The 21324-nt window shown below is 43.0% G+C and overlaps 1 protein-coding gene across 1 annotated transcript; it reads right to left on the bottom strand.

The window, feature by feature from the left end:
* Positions 1 to 3212: 3212 nt before the first annotated feature.
* On the bottom strand, positions 3213 to 7024 carry LOC124664046 (protoporphyrinogen oxidase, chloroplastic-like). Its single transcript, XM_047201653.1, has 9 exons — positions 6641 to 7024; positions 6360 to 6545; positions 6191 to 6275; positions 5967 to 6114; positions 5807 to 5887; positions 5474 to 5645; positions 4254 to 4413; positions 4028 to 4131; positions 3213 to 3778 (listed from the first exon to the last, which is right to left on the bottom strand). Exons 1-9 carry the CDS (start codon positions 6998 to 7000, stop codon positions 3479 to 3481), a joined length of 1596 nt encoding a protein of 531 aa, XP_047057609.1. The 5' UTR covers positions 7001 to 7024; the 3' UTR covers positions 3213 to 3478.
* Between the last annotated feature and the right edge of the window lie 14300 nt (positions 7025 to 21324).

Below are 21324 nucleotides of genomic sequence, written 5' to 3'. Positions count from 1 at the left end.
TTGTCCCTCGACTCCCCTTATATATGAGGTGGAGCCGAGGGATTCGTATTGTACAAGTTACAGAGTCCGAGAAGGTTTCTAACTCCTCCCGCAAGATTACAAACAATGCTTCCTATTACAACTCTAGCTTTCCTTAACAATATCTTGGGCTTCCGAATCTTCTTATTCTTCGGGTAGTGGGCCTTCAGTAAACCCCGGGTACTATCTTCGGCAGACCCATTGGGGATGCCTATGTCACCGAGTAAACGATTAAATGGGGTAAAAAATGGGACAAACTTTACTAAATGGGGTAAGCAACAAATTTCTCTTAAATGAGGTAATTAGTGTCATAAACGTCAAACTACGGGCAGAAAATAGAATTCACTCTAATTTCTTCTATGATAGCAATAATCTTGTACCTAGACTGCAAACGATAGCAGATGATCTGAAAAATACAATAAGTCTAACTATGCCAAGGATAATATATTAAAAAAGAGTCTCTCCAGCGTTCATTCTACTACTGATAACTAGCTTAATACCTAGTAGAATAAGGTCAACGTTTTTTATAGTTTGTCCTTTTTTTTAAAGTTTTCTACAATCTAACTGTTTTTTTTAACAAAAAAAGTTCAATTGTTCCCTCTCATATTTGGTAAAACAAAATAACGTGACAAAAAATTGGTAATATTTTTATAATTTGAACATTTAAAAAAATTATCGGTTGAAACCCCCACTTGCAACTAAAGAAAATCTCGGTTGCAACTATAGTTGTAACTGGACAAATCCCAATTGCAATCACACATGTAACTGGAAAAGTTCTTAGTTTCAACCATGGTTGCAACTAGATAAAATTCTCAGTTGCAACTACTCTTACAACTGAAGAAAGTCTCAGTTACAATTTGACTTGCAACTAAAAAAAAAATCTCAATTGCAACTACACTTGCAAGTGAAAAATATCTCATTACTGAAGAAAGTCTCAGTTCCAACCACGCTTGCTACTAGGAAAAAATCTCAGTTGCAACTTCACTTGCAACTGCAAAAACACCTCAAATGCAACCATAGTTACAACTTGGAAAAATTTCAGATACAACACAAAAATCTCGGTGGCAACCCAACGCAACTGAAAAGTTTCAGTTGCAACCCTATTTGCAAGTTGAAACTATAATGTATAACGATAAAAATATTATATGTGTTCTCTCTAATAACCGGATCGGTGACCGAATCGGTAGGCCTCAGGGTTCACACTGGTTGGACTGGTGGTTCATCTAGTTCAAGTACTGGTATTTAAATGTACAAAATAAGACAAATTTTACAATTACCGTACATAATATAGTATTAAAACTTTCCGTCTCCTCAGGGTTCGAATCCCGCCTGTGAGTTATTATTTTTTTTGCAACATACCGACGGTTGAGCCTTCCGATCAAAACAATGCATGAAAAAATTATTGCACAAATCACGAGTAATATATGTATATTGAGAATTAGCAAATCCATTAAAAGATTGACAAAGAAAAATCATATCACATTTATCCATAAATATAAGAACATTCGTGGGCTTGTATGGGCCAGCCGAAATACATCAAAATAGATTTGGGCCACATATCAACTCAAATAGTACAGGACCAAATTTTATTACTCCGTCCGGTCCATAATTGGTGTCGGGATTTAGTTTTTTTATTTCAAAATAGCTTAAAAATCATGATAATTATTATGGATCGGAGGAGTAAACGTTTCAAAACCAGTCTGGTCCGCTTAAATTAAATAGACCTTAAGAATATCTATGACGTATTAAACCCGTCGCAGAAAAAGATGACTGTGTGATGGTAGCTTTAACGCCATTATACATGTGCCAAATGCCATTTTGGTCTGACAACTGACACCGACCTATATCTACCACGATAATGGTTATGTGGTACAACACATAAAGGTTTTCCATCGTGGATAGAATCTACTTGAGGTTTCTACTAGCGTCGAGTGATATGTGATCTACTTTGCTTAGGGTTTTTGCCAAATTCTTCTTCCTGCACAAGAGACAAATTTAATAAAATGTAAAAAATAGGGGGGGGGGGGGGGGAGCATTTTGTGGCAGATGTGAAAATCAATTGGAAGGGGCAGCCGAGGCCCGAGTGTGGTCTTGTGAGCCAGGCATGGTATCGTGCCACCTAGGCACAGGTGATCACGCGTGGCCAACTCCGCCCTTCGCCTATGCATAAATACTACCCTTAAATGATATGCCTCGAGAAGTAATTGTTTTTCAGGAGTGGGAGGGCACAATCTTTGCCATCCTTGATTCGGAGCCAAAGTGGTTCACCTCTCTAAGTCGGAGAGGGAGATTTGGCCACCGCCGGCCATCATCATCAAGCCATTCTCCATTGCCATGATGTCATCTTCCCCCACCACCATGTGTGCTTGGTCCGTTGTAGGCTCATGTGGTGGATGCAAATTGGTTGAATTCAATCATGTAGTTATGAACTATTAGGGTTTGTGGTTAGTTTGTAGGCGGTTCCTATTTTATTTTTTATATAACTTTGCTATTTGTAATGCTTGTTACCAGGGTCGAAGTAACATGATCTTAGATCTGAATTCTACAAGACAAACCAGGATATCAATGGGAGGGGTATGATTTGAGGATTACATTCCCAATGACCATCGCCATGAGTGAACAATATTTAAACCTTGTACGTGATTCAAACATCAAATGTTAGAAACTCAATTTGGGGAAATGAAATGGACAGTATTCACTAACTAGAAAAAGGGCAATTTTCAGAACCAATGTTTGAATCCCTGATTCTGAAAAAATCAAACTTTAATAATGAAAGAGAAAATTATATAATTTTGGTAAATATGGTTTAAGGGTAGAAAAGGATCTGAAACACATCAAATCTTCAAATGCACTCAGTTATATTTACCCATAAACATAGTAGTAAGGAAATTTGCTCGGAACCCTTTGGATATATACTGAAAAAATGTTTTTCGTCGAGGTGCCAAAGAACTTTTTGCTCAGAATTCCTTCTATATATATTGAAGCAAAAAAAAAATCTCAAACACACACCAAACTGTGTGTCATTTGTATATTACTCCCTCAAGTACAGCACTCAAACAAAAAAAAAAAACCTAAGGAAAGGAAAACAAAATCAAAGAGAAGAGAAAAGCGGCATAAGTTAAGCTATGTACACAGAGCTTCTCTATACTGACGCAATCTACTTAATGTGCAAAAAAATCTTCACACTTTTTCACTTCTTATGGAAAAATTATTTCTATCTATTCCATACAGATTTACAAGATCGAACTACAGGAGCAGCACAAAATATTGCATCACCAGAATCTGAAAGAATTATACTGAACAACTAGTAAAAATTCTTCTACAAACCTAACTTCTAACTAATTACGTTTAGGAAAATGATAGGAGGTATAAGTAGAGAAGATTACAAGATTTTCTGAATTATTACTGATTCTGGCCGCACCTCAAATATGCAGCAAGGTGATGAATTACACTTCTTTCATCACTTGTAGGCATACTTGGTCAAGAAGTCAGATACTTCTGAGGCACTCTCGTACGCACCCTCGATGCATCGGCCCAAGGCAACTCCTGCTACATAGTTTCCTCCTAGGAACAACCCACTGCAGCCGCCTCTGGCCAAGGCAGATTTTGCCGCATCAAGGCGATCAAGGTGCCCAATCAAAAACTGTGGAATGGCTTGTGGCCACACTCGGACACCTAAGGCTAAAGGGTCTGGTGCTGCAGGATTTATCAACATTTTTCTGAGGTCACGATCAACTGCTTCCACCAAGTCACTCTCAGTCTGCAAACAAAATGGGATCAGTATAAATATGGCCAGCCAAAAAAAATCTAACAATACTATCGAGATTGAATGTAGCATCTAACCAAACCATTTAATCTATTTGTGTTGACAATTGCAGCTGGAGGTGAAAAATGCAGTCCAGTTATTTATATTAATCATAAATGAATAGGTGACCAACACTAACTGAATACCGTAACCAGCTATCACGCAATAAGAAAATGACATGAGTATCAAGCAGGTCGAGAGAACCTTGGAGACGATCGCTGTATTTGTAGCACCCCCAATATAGTTCAGAAGTAACACTCTTCCAGCAGGAGCACGATTCGGAAAGAGAGAAGAGCTATATATTGTCCCTACATAAAAATACCATGAATTAGTAGAATAATACCAAAACCAGTCCCATGATAAATGAAAATGGAGAAGGAAGAGTAATGCTCGCAGTTGTTTCATGCTAAGGTTCTATTCCACGAAATACCTAAAGTCTCAACTCCTTGGCTACGTGGATGCAACTGGCCGAAACCCTGGAGCTCCCCATCAATTAAGCATTCTTTTCTAATAGCTTCTGTTGGATATGAAACAGTTACAGCAGCAACCGGTGGATAATAAAATTTTGAGAGACCATCTGCTGCATCACTCTGCGGTAACAGGAGGGGAAAAAAGTTCAATGAACACAGAAGGAAGTATAGTTAGACTAACTTAGAAAGTCTAAGCAATGTGAAATAAAGTAAATGCTTGCAACTGCACCGTACCGGTTGGCAAGATAGGGTTGCAAATGGTACGTAGAACCAGGCTTGAATGCTTGAAAAAAAATGCCAGTGACAGCCAGCTATTTGAACAGATTGGGATGTAGAGCACAACTAATTTTATATTTTTAACAAAACTATCCATCCTTATTTTATTCCTAATGGAAACTCTTTGCTAACTAGTTAACTTCGAGTATATAGAGTTTGAAACTCTTCTGTCCAGATAACAACTATAGCATGTGGCTTATTCAGGAAGGATAGACATGTTCCTTGGCAGCTGCTGAACACAAAACATCTCCATAAAAAATAGCTAATGTCACCTAAGCAGTCCAGCTCACCTTGTGAAGATCTGGGATACATTTAGAACATAATGGACTGGCTAGTCAGGTTCAGTTAAGATAGCAAACCATAGATAGTGAAAGGAGAACCAAGCATTAAGGTGTCCTCGACAACTAGTAGGTGCTATTAGTGTTAGATTTAGCTTAATGCTGATGCTTCTTATGCTGGGAACTTAGGTCCTATGGGGCTTTATATTTTCCATTTCCAGGTCAAAATATTCTCTACTAAAGAAATCTCCTCCTTTTAAAATCATAAGGCATATTGGTGTCTTGTTTCACTTTGTCAAAACAAGATACAGTTTTCTGAATCTATTGATGTATATTTCAATTGTTTGAAGCATAGAGTTAATTGGGGAAGAAATAGTCCAACCTATGCATCAGTGAACAATTTAACCACATTAATCAATTAATCTCTCAACAAAAATGCTCAATCATGTGTTGGACTAAGATTACAGGCTACCAGTATCGTAATGCGGTCAATTATTGATTAGCAACTCTATTGAGGAATAGTGTACTAGCGTGCTATTTCATGGTTACCACAGGAGTATGGAGAATTACAGGAACCTAACACTAACATTAGTAGTACACCAATTAATTTTGCAACATGAACGTACCGAAAGTGGGCGCAAGATTTCACTAGCAATATATGACGGAATGGTCATGATAACACTTTTAGCCTGCACTGAAACAACTCCTTCCGGTGTTTCATATGCTAACACATATCCCTGGTTGTCCGACTTTGTAATGCCCGTAAGCTTCCACGAGAGTTTGACTTTACTACCCAACCTGGAAATGAAGGAATGCAGAACATGACAAGGTTACGTCTTAAGACCAAGCATGAAATAATTACTATAATTCATGATCATCTCTGAGTACAAGGGACATGGACATACAAAAACATTACCGATAGCATAACTTAGGTATATGCACAAGTGATGAAAACAAACCTAGAAGCGATAGCATTTGGGAGCATGGCTAGACCCTTCCTGAAAGATGCCACCGTCTGCCCCTTTGGTGTCGGAAGTCGGCTAAAAGTGGTGAAACAAATTAATACGAGTCTAATGGAACAGTTAACTGACTAAATAGAAAATTGCAGTCTCCACTTACGGATCCCTCGGCGGTTTGGGGTTCTTGCCTCTATCCTGAATTGCCTTGATGGTTCCACCAATAATACTGCCTCCATTCTCCTCCAGTCTCCATACCTTCCCAAACGCAGCCCTCATACTGAGCTTTGAAGGGTCACCGGCATACACACCTAACATTGATATCGAAATGTTATCGGAATCAATGCAAGGAGCAGAACAGAACAGACAGATACTACTGCACATTACCTGAGCAGAAGGGCTCGATGAGGCGCTCAAAGACCTCCGCGCCCAGGTTGCGGCGCACAAACTCCTCCACCGACTCCTCACGCCCCTGAAACCTTCGCCGGAAACGCTCAGCCCCATCTTTGAGAATCAAAATTCACAAAAGAATAGAGAGCACGGGTAGAGCACAAACTGGAGGAGGCGGACGAATGCCGAGCGCGCCAAGGCCGGCCCTGAGCTTCCCAGGAATACTCATGAGGTCGAAGAAAGGCAGGTCGCCGGGCTTGGACGGCACCGGCCTCAGCTTCCCCTGCCACAGCACGAACCGCGGCGCATTGGGGTCCCCGAACACCAAGTCATCCTTGAGGCCGCTGTCTACCTGCGCAACCAATCCATGCAGGGATCGTATCTGTATCCTGTACACGTACGTCCCCAAGAATCCGAAAAGAAGGAGAAAGCGAGCAAGATGCGTACGGCCATGGTGAGGACGGGGTCGGAGGGCTGGAAGCTGTTGGGGCCCTCCTCCCAGAGGTACCCCTCGTCGGGGCGCTCGACGGTGGTGATGTTGCCGCCTGCGCGAGCGCGGGCCTCCGTCACGAGCAAGTCGCTGACACCGTACTTGGTGGCCAGCGCCTGTGCGGTGCAGAGGCCGCTGATGCCGCCGCCCACGATGACGCAATCCGCGGACAGCCGTGCGCTGGGCACGGCCGGAGCCTCGGTGGCGTCGCTCGCGACCGCGCAGCGCATCTGGCCGCGGCGGGAGCGCGCGGGGACACGGAGGCGGAGCGGTAGCGCCGTCGTGATGGTAGCGGTGGCCATGGTTGCGCCGACCATTTCCGTCGCTGGGGCTCAGGGGAGATGGCAGCGCGGAGTGGATGACGGGATGCGGCTGCGGCTGCATTGGTTGGTTTGTTTGCGGTTTTCATGGCCCACTGGAATTGGAATTTGATAGATGGATGGGCTGGGAATCACATTAGTTATATCGAAATCCATCGGGGGCCCCTATTTCACGCCTGACGTGAAAGAGATCCCGCGTTCGCGTCGAGGCGTCCGGCATCCCCGGGTGGGCTGGCCCAATTCTGCGCTCGCTCAGCTTGATTCCCGCACGATATTGCTCTCATTCGATTTTTTGGTAGTATAAGAGCATCTCCAACACGCGCTATATAGGCCGGTGTAAAAACGGCCGGTATGTAGCGCGCGGGAGGAATTCAGGCGCTCCAGCAGGCGCGGTAAACGGTGCGGCGCTGGAAATTTTTGTGGGTGCGCGGTGTTTTGCACAATCCGGAGCGCCATATGTGACGCGTCGGCTACAGCGCGCGGCATCGCTCGTCCACGCGCGAAAAAGCCAACGGCAGGAAATCCCCCCCCCCCCCCCCACCGCGCCCAAGCCCTCATTTCCCCACCGCCCGCCGCTGCGAAATCCAGCCGCCGCCGGTCGATTCCGCCGCCAGCCCCGCTGCTGCGCGCCGCCGCGGCGTAGATCCGCCTCACCCGCGCCCCCCTCCCGGCAGCGGCGGCCGCTCCGCCGCTCTGTGACGCCCGCGCCACCGTCAGCGACGGGCAGTAGTCGGTGCTCCTCCTCCGCCTCCTCCTTCCCGGCGCCGTCGCGTTGTCCTCCGTGCCGCCGTCGCCATGTTGTCGTCGTCGTCTTCGAGCTTGCTAACAACATGGCGCGACCATGGTGCTCGCCGATTTGCTCGCAAGGTATGCACCTCCGCCGGCCGGCCTCTATTAGGATGTGATTTTTACTCGTCAATTAGCTATAATAGTAGTTAAGTAATTTCATATATATGTTTGTAGAGTTCATCATACGATTCATCGAACGACGAGTTCGACCAAGAGGAAGAGGAGAACATATGCTACTATTAGCATACCACGCCGTTAAGAAGCCAAAATTTGGTGGATCCGTGTTCGGTAGACAGAAGTTGTGGAGCAGAAAGGATTGAAGGGCATGAGAAGTTGATGCGGTCATATTTCAATGAGAATCCGATATTTCCCGAAAGCTATTTTCGGCAGCGTTTCCGGATGAGTCTCAACTTGTTCAAGCACATCGCAACGGAGGTGACCAAGTATGATCGCTTCTTTGAGCAAAGGAGGAATGCCGCCGGAGAACTTGGTCATAGCACATATCAAAAGGTGACCGCCGCCTTGCGTATGTTGGCATATGGTATACCGGCGGATCTTGTTGATGATCATTTGGCCATGGGAGAGAGCACTTCTATCTTGTGTGTCAAGCGCTTTGTCGTTCCAATTGTCAATGTCTTTGGCTCCACATACTTGAGAGCCCCCAATGCTCAAGACACGGCAAGGCTTTTGGAGATCAACGCCAACCGGGGTTCCCGGCATGCTTGGTTCCATTGATTGTATGCATTGGAGTTGGAAGAATTGTCCGGTGGCATGGCATGGACAATTCAAAGGGTACAAGAAGGATGCCACCATAGTCCTTGAAGCGGTGGCCGACCAAGAGACTTGGATATGACATGCTTTTTTTGGAATGCCCGGGTCTTGCAATGACATCAATGTTCTTCAACGGTCACCACTAATGACAACTTGCAATGCGGGAAGGTCCATTGGTGGAGTTTGAAGCAAATGGCCACAAGTACAGCTATGGCTACTTCCTCGCCGACGGCATATATCCAAGGTGGCAAACATTTGTGAAGCCAATTATTCAACCAAGAGGTAAGAAGCAAACCTAATTCCATAATGCACAAGCGGCGGCTAGGAAAGATGTAGAGAGACCATTTGGGATTTTGCAAGCACAATTTGCCATTGTTAGAGGACCGGCTAGATTTTGGGACCAAGAATGCCTTTGGTATATCATGACCGCGTGTGTCATCATGCATAACATGATTATAGAGGATGATCGCGGAAAAGATGTGGATCATACCCATAAGACTTGATGGGGGTTCCCGTGCAAGTGAGGAGGTCCGCACATAGGATTGCCCGGTTTATTGCCTCATACCATGCCATTCGGTGCAACGACACACAGGATGAGCTTCAAAAAGATCTCATGGAAGAATGGTGGAATTGGAATGGCCAACATTAGTTGCATATTTGTTGTATTTGTTTGAAAACTATGTGTTGTATTGTCTCAAAACTTTGTTGTATTGTTGTATGTTGGACGTGTTGTATTTGGTGTGAACAATGTATTGTATTTGGATGGTACATTTTATTTGTGAATTTTATATGGTTCTTTGATCTTGTTCGATGCATAGTTGTGTTTGTTTGTTGTTTGCGCCGCGCCCGCGCGCTGCAAAATAGAGCGTCCGACGGAGGTGTTTTTTTTTTGCGCGCCAACGCGCGCTGCAAAATGGAGCATCTGGCGGGGGAAAAATCGCTCCGGCGCGCGCCATCGGTTTACAACGCGGCGGCAACGTGGTATAGTGCGCCGATTTATAGCGCGCCTGTTGGAGATGCTCTAAGTACCGGACACAGCCAGATTGGCAGAAACTCAAATTTCAAATCTGGAAAAAGTACAAATGATGAAAAAATTTCATATTCAAAAATTGTTCAATTTAAAAATAAAGGTTCAAAAATGTTCAAATCCGAAATTTGTTCAATTTTTTTAAAAAAGGTCATATTTCATATTTTCAAATTTTGAAAACGACAAGATTCAAAATTGTTCAAATTTTGAAAAAGTTCAATTCTGAAAAAAGTTAATAAACTAAAAATTATTCAAATAAAAAATGTTCAAAATTTGAATACGGTCAAATCCAAAAATGTGAACACTTTTGAAAGTTCAGATTCGAAAATGTTTAGATTTGATAAATACCCAATATTTTTTTAAAAAAAATCAAATTTAAAATGTTCAAAATTTGGAAAAAAATCAAAATTTAGAACAAAACTGTAAAAAAACAAGCTCGAACTAGAAAAGAAAAATTAGAGAAACCCGCTCAGAAAAAGCACACAGAACAGGAGGAGACAGAACAAAACCGAAATAACCATGAAGTAACCGGGCTTGAACTTTCTAGAACATTCCTAAAACCGGAACTAAACCTGTACGCTAAAAACCTGGTGGGCCGACCCGCTTCGCTCCATCAACGCTGGAAGGGTACCTTACTAAAGATCAACTATTCCATGAGAAGACAAAGCATACTATTATGTTTGCGGTTGTTACTCAAGGTAAACTCAAGGTATGGAAGATAAGTACTCATGATAATCTTGCTGATATGATGACAGAGCTAATTCTTGTTGCCAAGTTTGAGTTTGCTCGAGCATGATTGGTATAATTGTTTATCCCAAGTGGTTATTGATACGTCTCAACCGTATCTATAATTTTTGATGCTCCATATTTGTTTTACACCAATTTATATATGTTTTGTTCATGCTTCGTTGTACTTTTATACATTTTCCGGCACTAACCTATTAACAAGATGCCACATAGCCAGTTCCCTATTTTCTCTTTGTTTTGTTCAGAAAAGTAATACATAAAATATTCTCATAATTGGATGAAACAAAAGCCGAACTTGTTATTTTACCGAAACGAAGACGGAGTCCAGAGGAGAGACGGAGGGGGGCCAGGAGCCGGCCAGACCAACCCTAGGCGCAACCTGGCCTTGGCCCGCGCCTAGGGGTGGTGTGGGGCCACCTTGCGCCCACCGACCACGCCATTTCGCCTATAAATTGCCTCCGACGCGAAAACCCTAAAACATCCAGCCTCCGTCCTCGAAAAGTTCCGTCGCCACCGTCATCGTCCAGACGAGTTTCGTGGGTCAGAAGTTCGTGTTCCGGCACCCTGCCGGGACGGGGATTGACCCCCAGAGCCATCTCCATTGGCTCCACCTCCTCCACTTCGACTCCATGATGGTTTGTGAGTAGTTCCTCCCTAGACTATGGGTTCTCGGCTGTAGCTAGTTGGTACTCTCTCTCCTTTGTACTTCAATAAAATGATCTCATGAGTTGCCTTACATGATTGAGATCCATATGATGTAATCGGTGTTGTGTTTGTTGGGATCCGATAAATTGTGATCAGATTGTTCATCATATTATCATACTACTGTTATTTAAGATCCTCTATGGAACATTTTATAAAATATATACAATTATATAAGGGTAAAGTCATGAGAGGCCCATTAAAAAGCTTGGTTCAAGTTCCTAAAATTTTGCTTAAACGCCATGATATAAATTATTGCTCTGAATAGGATACTAAACATCTTAAATTCTAATGTGGCTTTAGTAAAAAAGTTTTAATTATGAACTATCATTGGAATAACTATATTCATCTTGCGTTTGAAGAAGTAGAACAACTTTTCTTATTTATGGGAGCTTCTGAAATAGAATCCTTCATGTCTAAAAATTATGAAACATGTGTTGCTTGTAAAGACCTTAAAGATTTAGTCTCTTCTATCCTTGATTATTGCGTAGAAAATTTCAGCAATAATTGTAATATCATTGATTATAAAGAGAGACTCATTCATGCACAAGAATGTATCCACAATTTGCAGGAACCTGTGGAAGAAGAAATGGCTGAACCTGAAAGCTCATTAGATTAAAAAGAGGAGGAGCGTGATGAACAAAAGCTGGAAGAATGGATTAGCTACCCATGCCTACCTTCTAATGAGAGTAACTCTTTATCTCTTACACTATTTGATTGTCCCCCATGCTTACCAAAGGAGGATAAATGTTATGTTCGTGTGGATTCTCTTGAAATATCTACTATGGGTAAAACTTGCGATAATAATTATGCTCCCATTATCTATGACAATCCATGCTATTTTGATAAATCTTATGATAATCCTTTATTTGTGCCTAACTTCGAAATGCATGGTACTAAAGAGTTTTGCTTAGAAAATATTTATGATAAAGCTCTAGATGATGGTCCTATATTGGTTGATAACATTAATTGTACTACTATCGAAAACGAGATCGGAAGGCTTTTGACTTTATCTTGGAACCCCATACCTCTTGAGAATGATCAATCATCTTGTTATAAAATTGTTAAAAGTAGGTTTCATTGTTCTAATCCCACTATTTTTGGCCTTGATAAAAATTATGTGTTTGTAGATCATGAAAAGCATGCTTTATGTGATAGTTATATTGTTTAGTTTATTCATGAGCCTACTGAAAATTATTATGAGAGAGAAAAATATGGTTGTAGAAGTTTTCATGGTACTAAAACACATCTCTATATGCTGAAGTTTTGAAATTACTCTTGTTTTGTCTTCCTATGCTTGTCACTTTGTTCTTTGTGAATTTATTTGTGTACAAGATTCCTATGCATAGGAAGTGGGTTAGACTTAAATGTGTTTTGATTTTGCTTCTTGATGCTCCTTTTGCTTCAATTCATATTTCTTATGTGAGCATCTTCTCAAACTATCAAGCCTAGCTAAAAGGCATTAAAGAAAAGCGCTTATGGGAGATAACCCATTGTTTTATTTCTGTATATGTTGAGTCTTGGAAGTTGTTACCTCTGTAATAACCTCTCCTTGTCATTTTTATTTTGTTTTTGTACCAAGAATAGCCTCTAGTAGGAAGAAAGTAAGATTTGGGAAAGTTGCTGTCCTGAAAACAGATTCTGTGTTGTCACCATAAACATCTGTATGAGAAGCCAGAGCGGAATTTTGAGCTGCCAATTTTTATGCATATGCTCCAGGTTATTATATAACTTCCGTTAATTTAGCACTTTTCTAGCTGAGCAACAGAAGATTTTCGTAAAAAATCGATCTTTACTTGTTGTTCTGTTTTGACAGATTTCTATCACCATTTGTATTGCCGCTTGATCTTTTTCTTATTTTTTGAGTTCTTTTGAGAGAAAGAGGTTTTCAAAGAAGTTGCTACAGTAGCTAAATGTTCAATTGGATGTTTGATTTATGTTAGAACTGAACCAAGTGGATTTGTTATTTTGATTGCAATAATGCTGCTAATGAGAATTGTGTGAAGTTTTGTATGAAGGAAATTTTCAAGTGTAGGGAGAGAAGAATGATGTGATGGGATGAAGGATGGATAAAAGCTCAAGCTTGAGGATGCCCATGTAACCCCAAGAAATATCCAAGAGGTACAAGCGTCAAAGCTTGGGGATGCCCAAGGGATCCCCTTCTTCATCAATAAAAATATCAAGCCATCTTTCAATACGCTATATTTTTATTTCTATGTTATGTGTTGTTCTTGGAGCGTCTTTGTTTGTGTTTTTAGTTTTATTTTGTTTTGTTTGATGTAGCATATGGTTGGGCCCCAACATATTTGGTTTGGAGAGAGATACACTCCGTTTTCATTGCATAGAACACTCTAGTTTTCACTCTTATTGTTCTTCGGGTGTTCTATTTTGCTAGTACTACGTTTAGATCTTGTTCTTTCACTCGAATTATGTTCTAAGCTCGTTAATATTCTTTATTTATGTATTATTAACTCTCTGGTCCATATTAAATTTCATCTCCGAGAGCTATTTCAAATAAGTTGATTGGTGTTGGAGACAAGTAAAATGTTTCATGTCTATAGTGATGCAAAAAGAAGCTTGTCTAGACTGTGGCATAAACTTTGGCATGCCATGTTGGATGTTATTTTTATTATATGCTTAGTGGTTATTGTTATAGCATGATTTGTCTCAAATATCTGAGAGTGCTTAATGCGCCATTAAAAGAATCATGTGTTGTTTCCATCATATAAAAGCATAGTATTGTGGTATTCTCCTTTGATGCTGTTATTGGGTTGACTTGGCACATGCTTACACCATGTTATGACTAAAACCAGTCTCCTAAAGCCTCTATGATCATTTATCTTTTAACTTGTAATATCACTTTATGCTTTGATTAATAATGTTTTGTCGCTATGCATGATTATGGCCATTATTGCTGTCTTAGTTGGTCGCTCCCAGTCTTTTGCTAGCCTTCATCTGTACTGAGTATGAGAACTACTCTCATGCATCCAACCACCAACAACCAAAGTTTTACAATTTTGTCCACCATACCTACCTATATGTGATATTTTACCGCCACTCCAAAGTAAATTGCTTCTGTGCTACCTTTAAACCTTCAAAATTACTACCTATTTTGTATTTTGTTTTAGCTCTTGAGGAAGTATTGAATGATTTGTTATCTTTTCATGACTTCACATCTTGACTAGCATGCATAATGTGCTAAGTCCTTAATATTGAAAAAATAGCAAAGCAACCGGATTCCCATTCTAAATAAAATATAAACTAAACAAATAAACAAATAATGCTCCACACGTTATGTACTGAAGAGATCCTAAATAATGGTGTGCATTGGAGAACTACATGGAAGCCGCTCTTGAGGTCACTATATGAAAGGATGACATATTATTTGATGCCATTCGTTGATATAGATATACATACCTCTCAAAAAATATTTTTTAACACTCCTATTGCATTCAAAATGAAAAGCTCTAGCACATGAGTAATCTTGCTTCCCTTTGCGCAGGGCCTTTCTTTTACTTTTATGTTGAGTCTTCATCTTCTTGCTTTATGCACCAGTAAGAGAGCATAGTTGTCATTCTGAGTATAATATGCATAGTCCCAAAATTTATTATTGATTGATTCATGATTATGACTATTGCTTGTTTTCAAATTATTTGTATCTAGTCACCCTCTAAACTTTAAAGGTGCCCTGACATTTATGTTTTGCTACTTAATAAAGGACAAGCTGAATACCACTTTGCTATGTTTTCGCTATGCCCATAAACAAACAGTTGCTTTCAGTGCATTATTATTCATGATCTTTTGTTTGAGTTACTTTTCATGTTATAACATACTTGCTAAGTTCTATTGAATTATATCTATTATGTCTATGTTTAGAGTACTTTGATCCCAGCTCACAATGCTTTTACAATAACTGGATCAAGATTGTGTTGGCTTCATGTCACCTCAAAAATTATTTTGTTATCACTTACCTACTTGAGGACGAGCAGGAGTTAAGCTTGAGGATGCTTGATACGTCTCAAACGTATCTATAATTTTTGATGCTCCATGCTTGTTTTACATCAATTTATATATGTTTTTCTCATGCTTCGTTGCACTTTTATACATTTTCCGGCACCAACCTATTAACAAGATGTCACAGTGTCAGTTCCTTGTTTTCTGCTATTTTGAATTTCAGAAAAGTTGTACAGGAAATATTCTCGGAATTGGACGAAACAAAAACCGAAGTTGCTATTTACTGAAATGAAGACGGAGTCCAGAGGAGAGACGAAGGGGGCCAGGAGCTGGCCAAACCAACCCTCGGCGCGGCCTGGCCTTGGCCCGCACCTAGGGGTAGTGTGGGGCCACCTGGCGCCCACCGACCTCGCCCGTTCGCCTATAAATTGCCTCCGACGCGAAAACCCTGAAACATCCAGGCTCCGTCCATGAAAAGTTCCGTTGCCGCCGTCATCGCCCAGACGATTTTCGGGGGTCAGAAGTTCCTATTCCGGCACCCTGCCGGGACGTGGATTGACCTCCGGAGCCATCTCCATCGACTACACCTCCTCCACTTCGACTCCATGATGGTTCGTGAGTTCCCCCCTGGACTACGGGTTCTCGGCTGTAGCTAGTAGGTACTCTCTCTCCCGTGTACTTATTGTTCATCATATTATCATAGTACTGTTATTTAAGATCTTGCATGCTCTCCGGTACTTGTAGTTACCTTGATCAAGTAGTTGCATGTATCTCCAAGAGGGAGTATTTATTCTCGATAGTGGGTTCATGCCTCTAGTTTTCTGGAAGAGTAAAAATAACTTCTAAGATTGTAGATGTGTTGTTGCTACTAGGGAGAAAACAACAATGTTTTTTCTAAGGATAATTCTATTGTTTACTTTACACACATTGCTTAATGCAATAGTCTGGTGCTTGCAACTTAATACTGGAATGGGTTCGGATGATAACCTGAAGGTGGATTTTTATTAGTGATGGACGTAGTTGAATTACGGTATATGTATTATGTTCTAATGCCCAATTAAATATTACAGTAAATTTTATCTCATCATAGCATGGATTGTCATGCCCTCACAATTATCAATTTTCCAACTGCAATTTGTTCACCCAACACATGTTATTTGGAGAGTTAACACTAGTGTAGATAGCTAGGAACCCCGGTCCTTCTTTCATCATCATTGCTCTACAGTCAACTCCGCACTAGGATATTTTTCGGTGCCATCGCCTCTGCGTTACTGCTACTGCTGTTGTGTTACTATTGTCATTTCTCTCATATTACTGCTGCTTTCACATCCCTCTGCTACTAGTGCTTTTTTAGGTGCACCTGAATTGACAATTTCGCTGTTAAGGCTTATAAGTATTCTTTACCCCCCCTTGTGTCGAATCAATAAATTTGGGTTTTACTTCCCTCAGAAACTGTTGCGATCTCCTATACTTGTGAGTTATCAGCTATTGGCGCCAGCAAGTGTTTTCTTTGTTGTTCAGGAGATTGTTGAATTTCATGCTACAAGATGAACTTTGTCTCAAGGTGGGTTTGTTATATTGTGATCCAAATTCATATACTAAAGGGAGGCTAACTTCTGATGAGCGGAGAGAGGCCCGTCGCTGATAGGCTTGGTACAGATCGATGCCACTACCTATATATACCTCTTGTAAGCCGCCGACTAGGATTTACCAGATTATAAGATAAGCAAGATTCGATTAAACCTAATTTTTCTAGGAAAAAACTTATCATACTACAATCCATAATCCGGTTCGAAGGTATCAACCACCCCACATCCTGAAGGTAACAATCATCGACCACCTCTCTAAAGTTTCTCATCTGCAATTGCGGTTTGGCTGCTTTGGATAAGTGCTCATAACCCTATAAAGTTTCATTAAAGTCTCCCAAACACAATCAAGATGAATGTGAATCTGAATAACAAATCTACTAGCGAGAAAATATAACAGTGGTATATAGTTGAAATGGACATGAGAAAGAATGACTTTACTTCATAGCTGCAAAATGTTTCAGTTCGAAGCTTCAGCTGGTGTTCAACTCTTGGGTCTTGAAGTAGCATCATATATAGTCCGAGAAAGACTCTTATTTAAAAAACTTGCAACATTCTATTATGCATATGTATGTGATGATATGTTGATTGTTTAATTACCCCATATTAAGTATTTATTTAAATTAAGAAAATTCCCTTAAATGATTTATTTTAATGTAGTTCTTATTTATTTATTTTATTGTTATTGAACTTAATTATTTAACAAAAATAATTAACATTTTTTACAATCTTGTAATATAAATATAAAAATCATAAGATTTCTGATTTTTTTTCTTCAATTATTAATATAAATTATTTTCCAACTCGACCCACCCATTGGGGTTAGCTCAGACCCAATCGCACCAATCTGGTCTAACATGCCCAAACCCACTTGTTTGCTTGTTATGTTCTCTCTATTGTTCCCCTCGTACTCTCGCGACATCATTGTTGCCCTCTCTCTCCCGTGCTGCTCCCGGCTGCTTTTGGTCGTCTTGACCATCGACGACGGTTGGCTTTGCTCCGATCGGTAGTTAGGTGCATGCTCACTAGGTAGTTGGTCCATAGCTCCCACAAGTAAGGGAACCAATGATAATTGTCACTCCCTAAAATATAACATCTAAATGAGTGGGTCCCACATGGCAGTATTGAAATTAAAGGCCACCTTCACTTGATACGTAGGTGCCACTTTTTTCTCCCATAAATATAATATTTTAGGTGCTATGACGATCTAATTTGGTCGCATTCGTCTACAAATAAGGTCATAAGGCGTGTTGCCTATGCTATGAATATTTGATCTAATGCAATTATGATTTATTTTGACCCAAATCGTCATATAGATTTAGTGGTTTGGCCCCTCTAGATAGCTTACAACCATTTGATGCACAATTTTCATAGATCTATGTCAATTTCACCCACTTTTACCCGCAAAAAAAAAAAAAAAATTTCACCCACTTTTAATGAGAAAAAGTCATAAGTCAATACATTTCTTTTAGCGCGAACAAGCTCAGTCCACTAATCCAAGTCGGTTTAGGATTGTTGTTCTCCTCCGCTCTCCCTCGCACGGCCCAACAAAGGTTCCACTTGCTTACTTTAGTGTTGGTTTATGAATTCACCTAAAATTAGCAGCCAAGCACAATATGAGAATCTCGTTTAGTTTCATAAGTGACAGCCAAACATGAAGTTTCATTCTAGAAGTTGAATTGAGCCCAAAAAATATATGATGTGACGTCAAGAAACTTCTTTCATCATTTCTACCAAATGACGTGAAATGAGGGTGCCAAACGAGCTGCTATATATCATTTCGTTTTCAGCATCTGAAAACGTGACGCAATGATGCGAATCGGCGGGGTTAAACGTCAACAGAGGCCGCCGGAGATAGAAGCAAAGAAAACGTGAAGACATGCCCCGTCAATCCTGCCTGTCTCCGTAGAACTCCCGTCATCTAGACGACCACACTCATCCACACTGCAAAAGAGAGTTCCATTTCGTCTCGGTATGCTCCGATTGCATCTAGCCCGCCGCTGCTCCTCCCTTTGCGAGTATCGAAACCTATCCCTGACGAGTTGCCGTTCTCCTTTCCGGATGAAACGAATGAGGCATACTACGCACGCTCCTATTGCGCAGAATGACACAAACATGTATGCATGGTTATCTACCTTTTAGAGCATCCCCACTCGTCTCCCTGAAGAGACCCCCGAGCAACGATTTTCTCATCTGGATGGTGAATTTCGGCTCAGTCGCGCCCCCGATTCCTCGTTTTTCTCCGGATTTAGGCCTAAATATATCCGGCGAGTCCACGCCATCCCCGGTCCCCCGAGGCGCGCTCGGGGACTCCGGACGAAGCGAAAGCGCGCGAAACGCCGAGATTTCTCTCCCGCGCTTTCGCTTCGGCTTCCGCGCGAGAGATGGACCCGGCCGGTCAGCGGCAGATGCATCGTCTTTCGCGCGCAGTAAAGGCTGCCGCCGGTCAGCTCGCCGCGGACGCGTAGCATCCACGCGGCAATAAATCGCCGGCTCCAGCCCCGCCTAAATACCCCGCTCGCTGCGACGCGTCACACCACCATTCCTCTTCCTCACTCTTCCTTCCCTCGACCCTCGACGAGATCCATGGCCTAAAACGACGAAGACGGCGCTCCAACAACGGCTTCCCCCGCCGGTCGCTCCACGCGTGGGAGGGGCACCTCCTCCACCAGGCGGGGTACCCCTGCCCGCCGGACACGAGGCCTCCCGGCGGCGGGTGGCGGCTAAGTGCGGCGGCGTGCCAATCCCGCCGACGCCCCAGGGACGCGCCCTCGAAGCCGCCATCGAGGAGGTCCGACTAACATTGTCGGACCAGGACCGCGCCGAGCCACGCTACCACCCCGACAACCTGACGGCGTGGAACTCCTACTTCCTTCGCCGGTGGGAGCAGGAGCTCGCCGCGTACGACGGCGCGCCGCCTCCACCTCCGCGTAACAACACCGCCGGACGAAAGCGGTGGTGGAGCGTGCCGGGCCGGACGCTCGAGGCCGTCCTCGAGCACATCGAGGGCGGCAACTTCCCCCTTCTGACGATGCCCCCGCTGTCGAGGCCATCGGCCAGCCGCCGTCGGGTAAGCAGCTGGCAGCCACGGCGCATGGCTGCCAGTTCCTAGTCGTCAGGTTCGGCGTCGAGGTCGATCTCCAGGTCGGCGCCATCATGGGCGCCGGTGAAGAAGCAGCCATCTTCCCCGCCGAGCACCCGCGCGCGCGGCGGCGGTGGGATCGTCATCCGCGAGACCTCGACGGCACAAGGACGGCTCCGCCCCAAGCGCGAACCCGATACCTCCGGCGAGCGGAAGCGCAAGCCGGCGAAGGTGAAGGTGGAGGAGGCCGAAAGCGCCGAGGACGCCGCCATCCTCGAGGCCGTCATGGTGAGGTCCCTCCAGGACCTCGTCCCCGCCGAGCCCTCGACCAGGTCTACGCCTGGTCGAGGGAGCAGTGGGAGAAGGAGGAGGCGGAGCGGCTGGCGAGGCTCCTCGAGGACGTCGCTCGCTACCGCCAGCCTGCGACTCCTCCATCCGGAGTCGCCGTCCCCGTCATCGACCTCGAGGCGTCCGACGATGATTGGTACAAGCCATCGCCGTCTCCGCCTCGCACCAGTGGCCGGTGGGGAGACGCCGGCCAAGGCAGCAGCCAGGCGGCGCCGCCGCAGTTCGATGACGACGGCTCCGACGATGATGGCGCCGGCGGCGACGGCGACTACACGGTGTTCTACCGCCATTTCGGCATGTAGAGCGCCGTGTTTTAATATTTAGAGTTGTATTCCCCTGGCCGAATTCAAAATATAGTCGAATTCAGCCCCTATGTATGAACTTCGCCCTCTATATAGTAAATATCATTAAAGTTAGTCTAAATTCAATCGTTTTTTGCCGTATTTTGTCAAGTTTCCGTTTTTCAAATTTAGATATGCGTCTTCGCCTGAGATCGCGGCTGGGAAACTAGTCCTCCCCACACCAAATTTACGTTCAATCCGGACGTAAATTTTCCCGGATTTCGGCGTGGGGAGAGCAAACGAGTGGAGATGCTCTTAGGCTGGTGCCAATGCACCACCCTACTCTCACCCGCCACGTCAGCTTTTTTCCCCACTCTCACCCCACGGTGCCAGTGCACAGGCTATAGTGTCACCTCTCACTTCTCTCTCCTCCACATCACTATTTCCTTTTTAGATTAAGTTATTTCACTCGATTTTTTGTAGACATTCAAAATAATGCAAGAAAATTATTTTATTCAACTAAAAATGTTACCGATTACATAATAATTAATAAAATTGCATAATAAATTTTAAAAATTACATAATAAATAAAAATTCTACTCCTCTTCCTCTTCCTCTTCCTCTTCTTCCTGCTGCTCCTCGTCCTCTTCATCTTCGAGACCAAGCTCTTTTTCGCACATCTTGATGGCCTTCGCATGTTTGCGCTTTTCTACTTCGGTCATGTCATCGGTTGATCGATCTTTCATTTTGTTCCATTGCTTGAATAGCTTAGCCTTCACTAAACCCTTCATCATGTTCCTCATGGTGAAGGATTTACTTCCTACCTCACTGCTTGATGAGGAGTCCTTCCCCTTCCTCCTACCCTTACGTACCGCGGCCTTGGCCCTATCGCGGCCCGTTGGACGCTCCTCCTCCGTCATCGTCTCGCTAGAGCTGTACTCACCAGAAAGTCCTAGACGGCTTCTCTTGGAAGTGGACTCGATTCCACTACCAGGACCATGTTGTCCTTTCCACTTCGCTTCATTGCGAACAGC

This window comes from Lolium rigidum, chromosome 6 (genome assembly GCF_022539505.1).
Source record: "Lolium rigidum isolate FL_2022 chromosome 6, APGP_CSIRO_Lrig_0.1, whole genome shotgun sequence".
Lineage (NCBI taxonomy): Eukaryota > Viridiplantae > Streptophyta > Magnoliopsida > Poales > Poaceae > Lolium > Lolium rigidum.
Note: the sequence above shows the minus strand (reverse complement) of the source record. Positions and strands in the feature narration are given on the sequence as shown.

What these genes read in the sequence shown, in the direction of transcription:
- LOC124664046 (XM_047201653.1), bottom strand. Translation starts at nt 7,000, where the DNA reads ATGGTCGGCGCAACCATGGCCACCGCTACCATCACGACGGCGCTACCG. An exon ending in ACCCCGTCCTCACCATGGCC is followed by an intron (nt 6,546 to 6,640) that starts GTACGCATCTTG and finishes TTGGTTGCGCAG; the next exon opens with GTAGACAGCGGCCTCAAGGA. An exon ending in CATCGAGCCCTTCTGCTCAG is followed by an intron (nt 6,115 to 6,190) that starts GTAATGTGCAGT and finishes TATCAATGTTAG; the next exon opens with GTGTGTATGCCGGTGACCCT.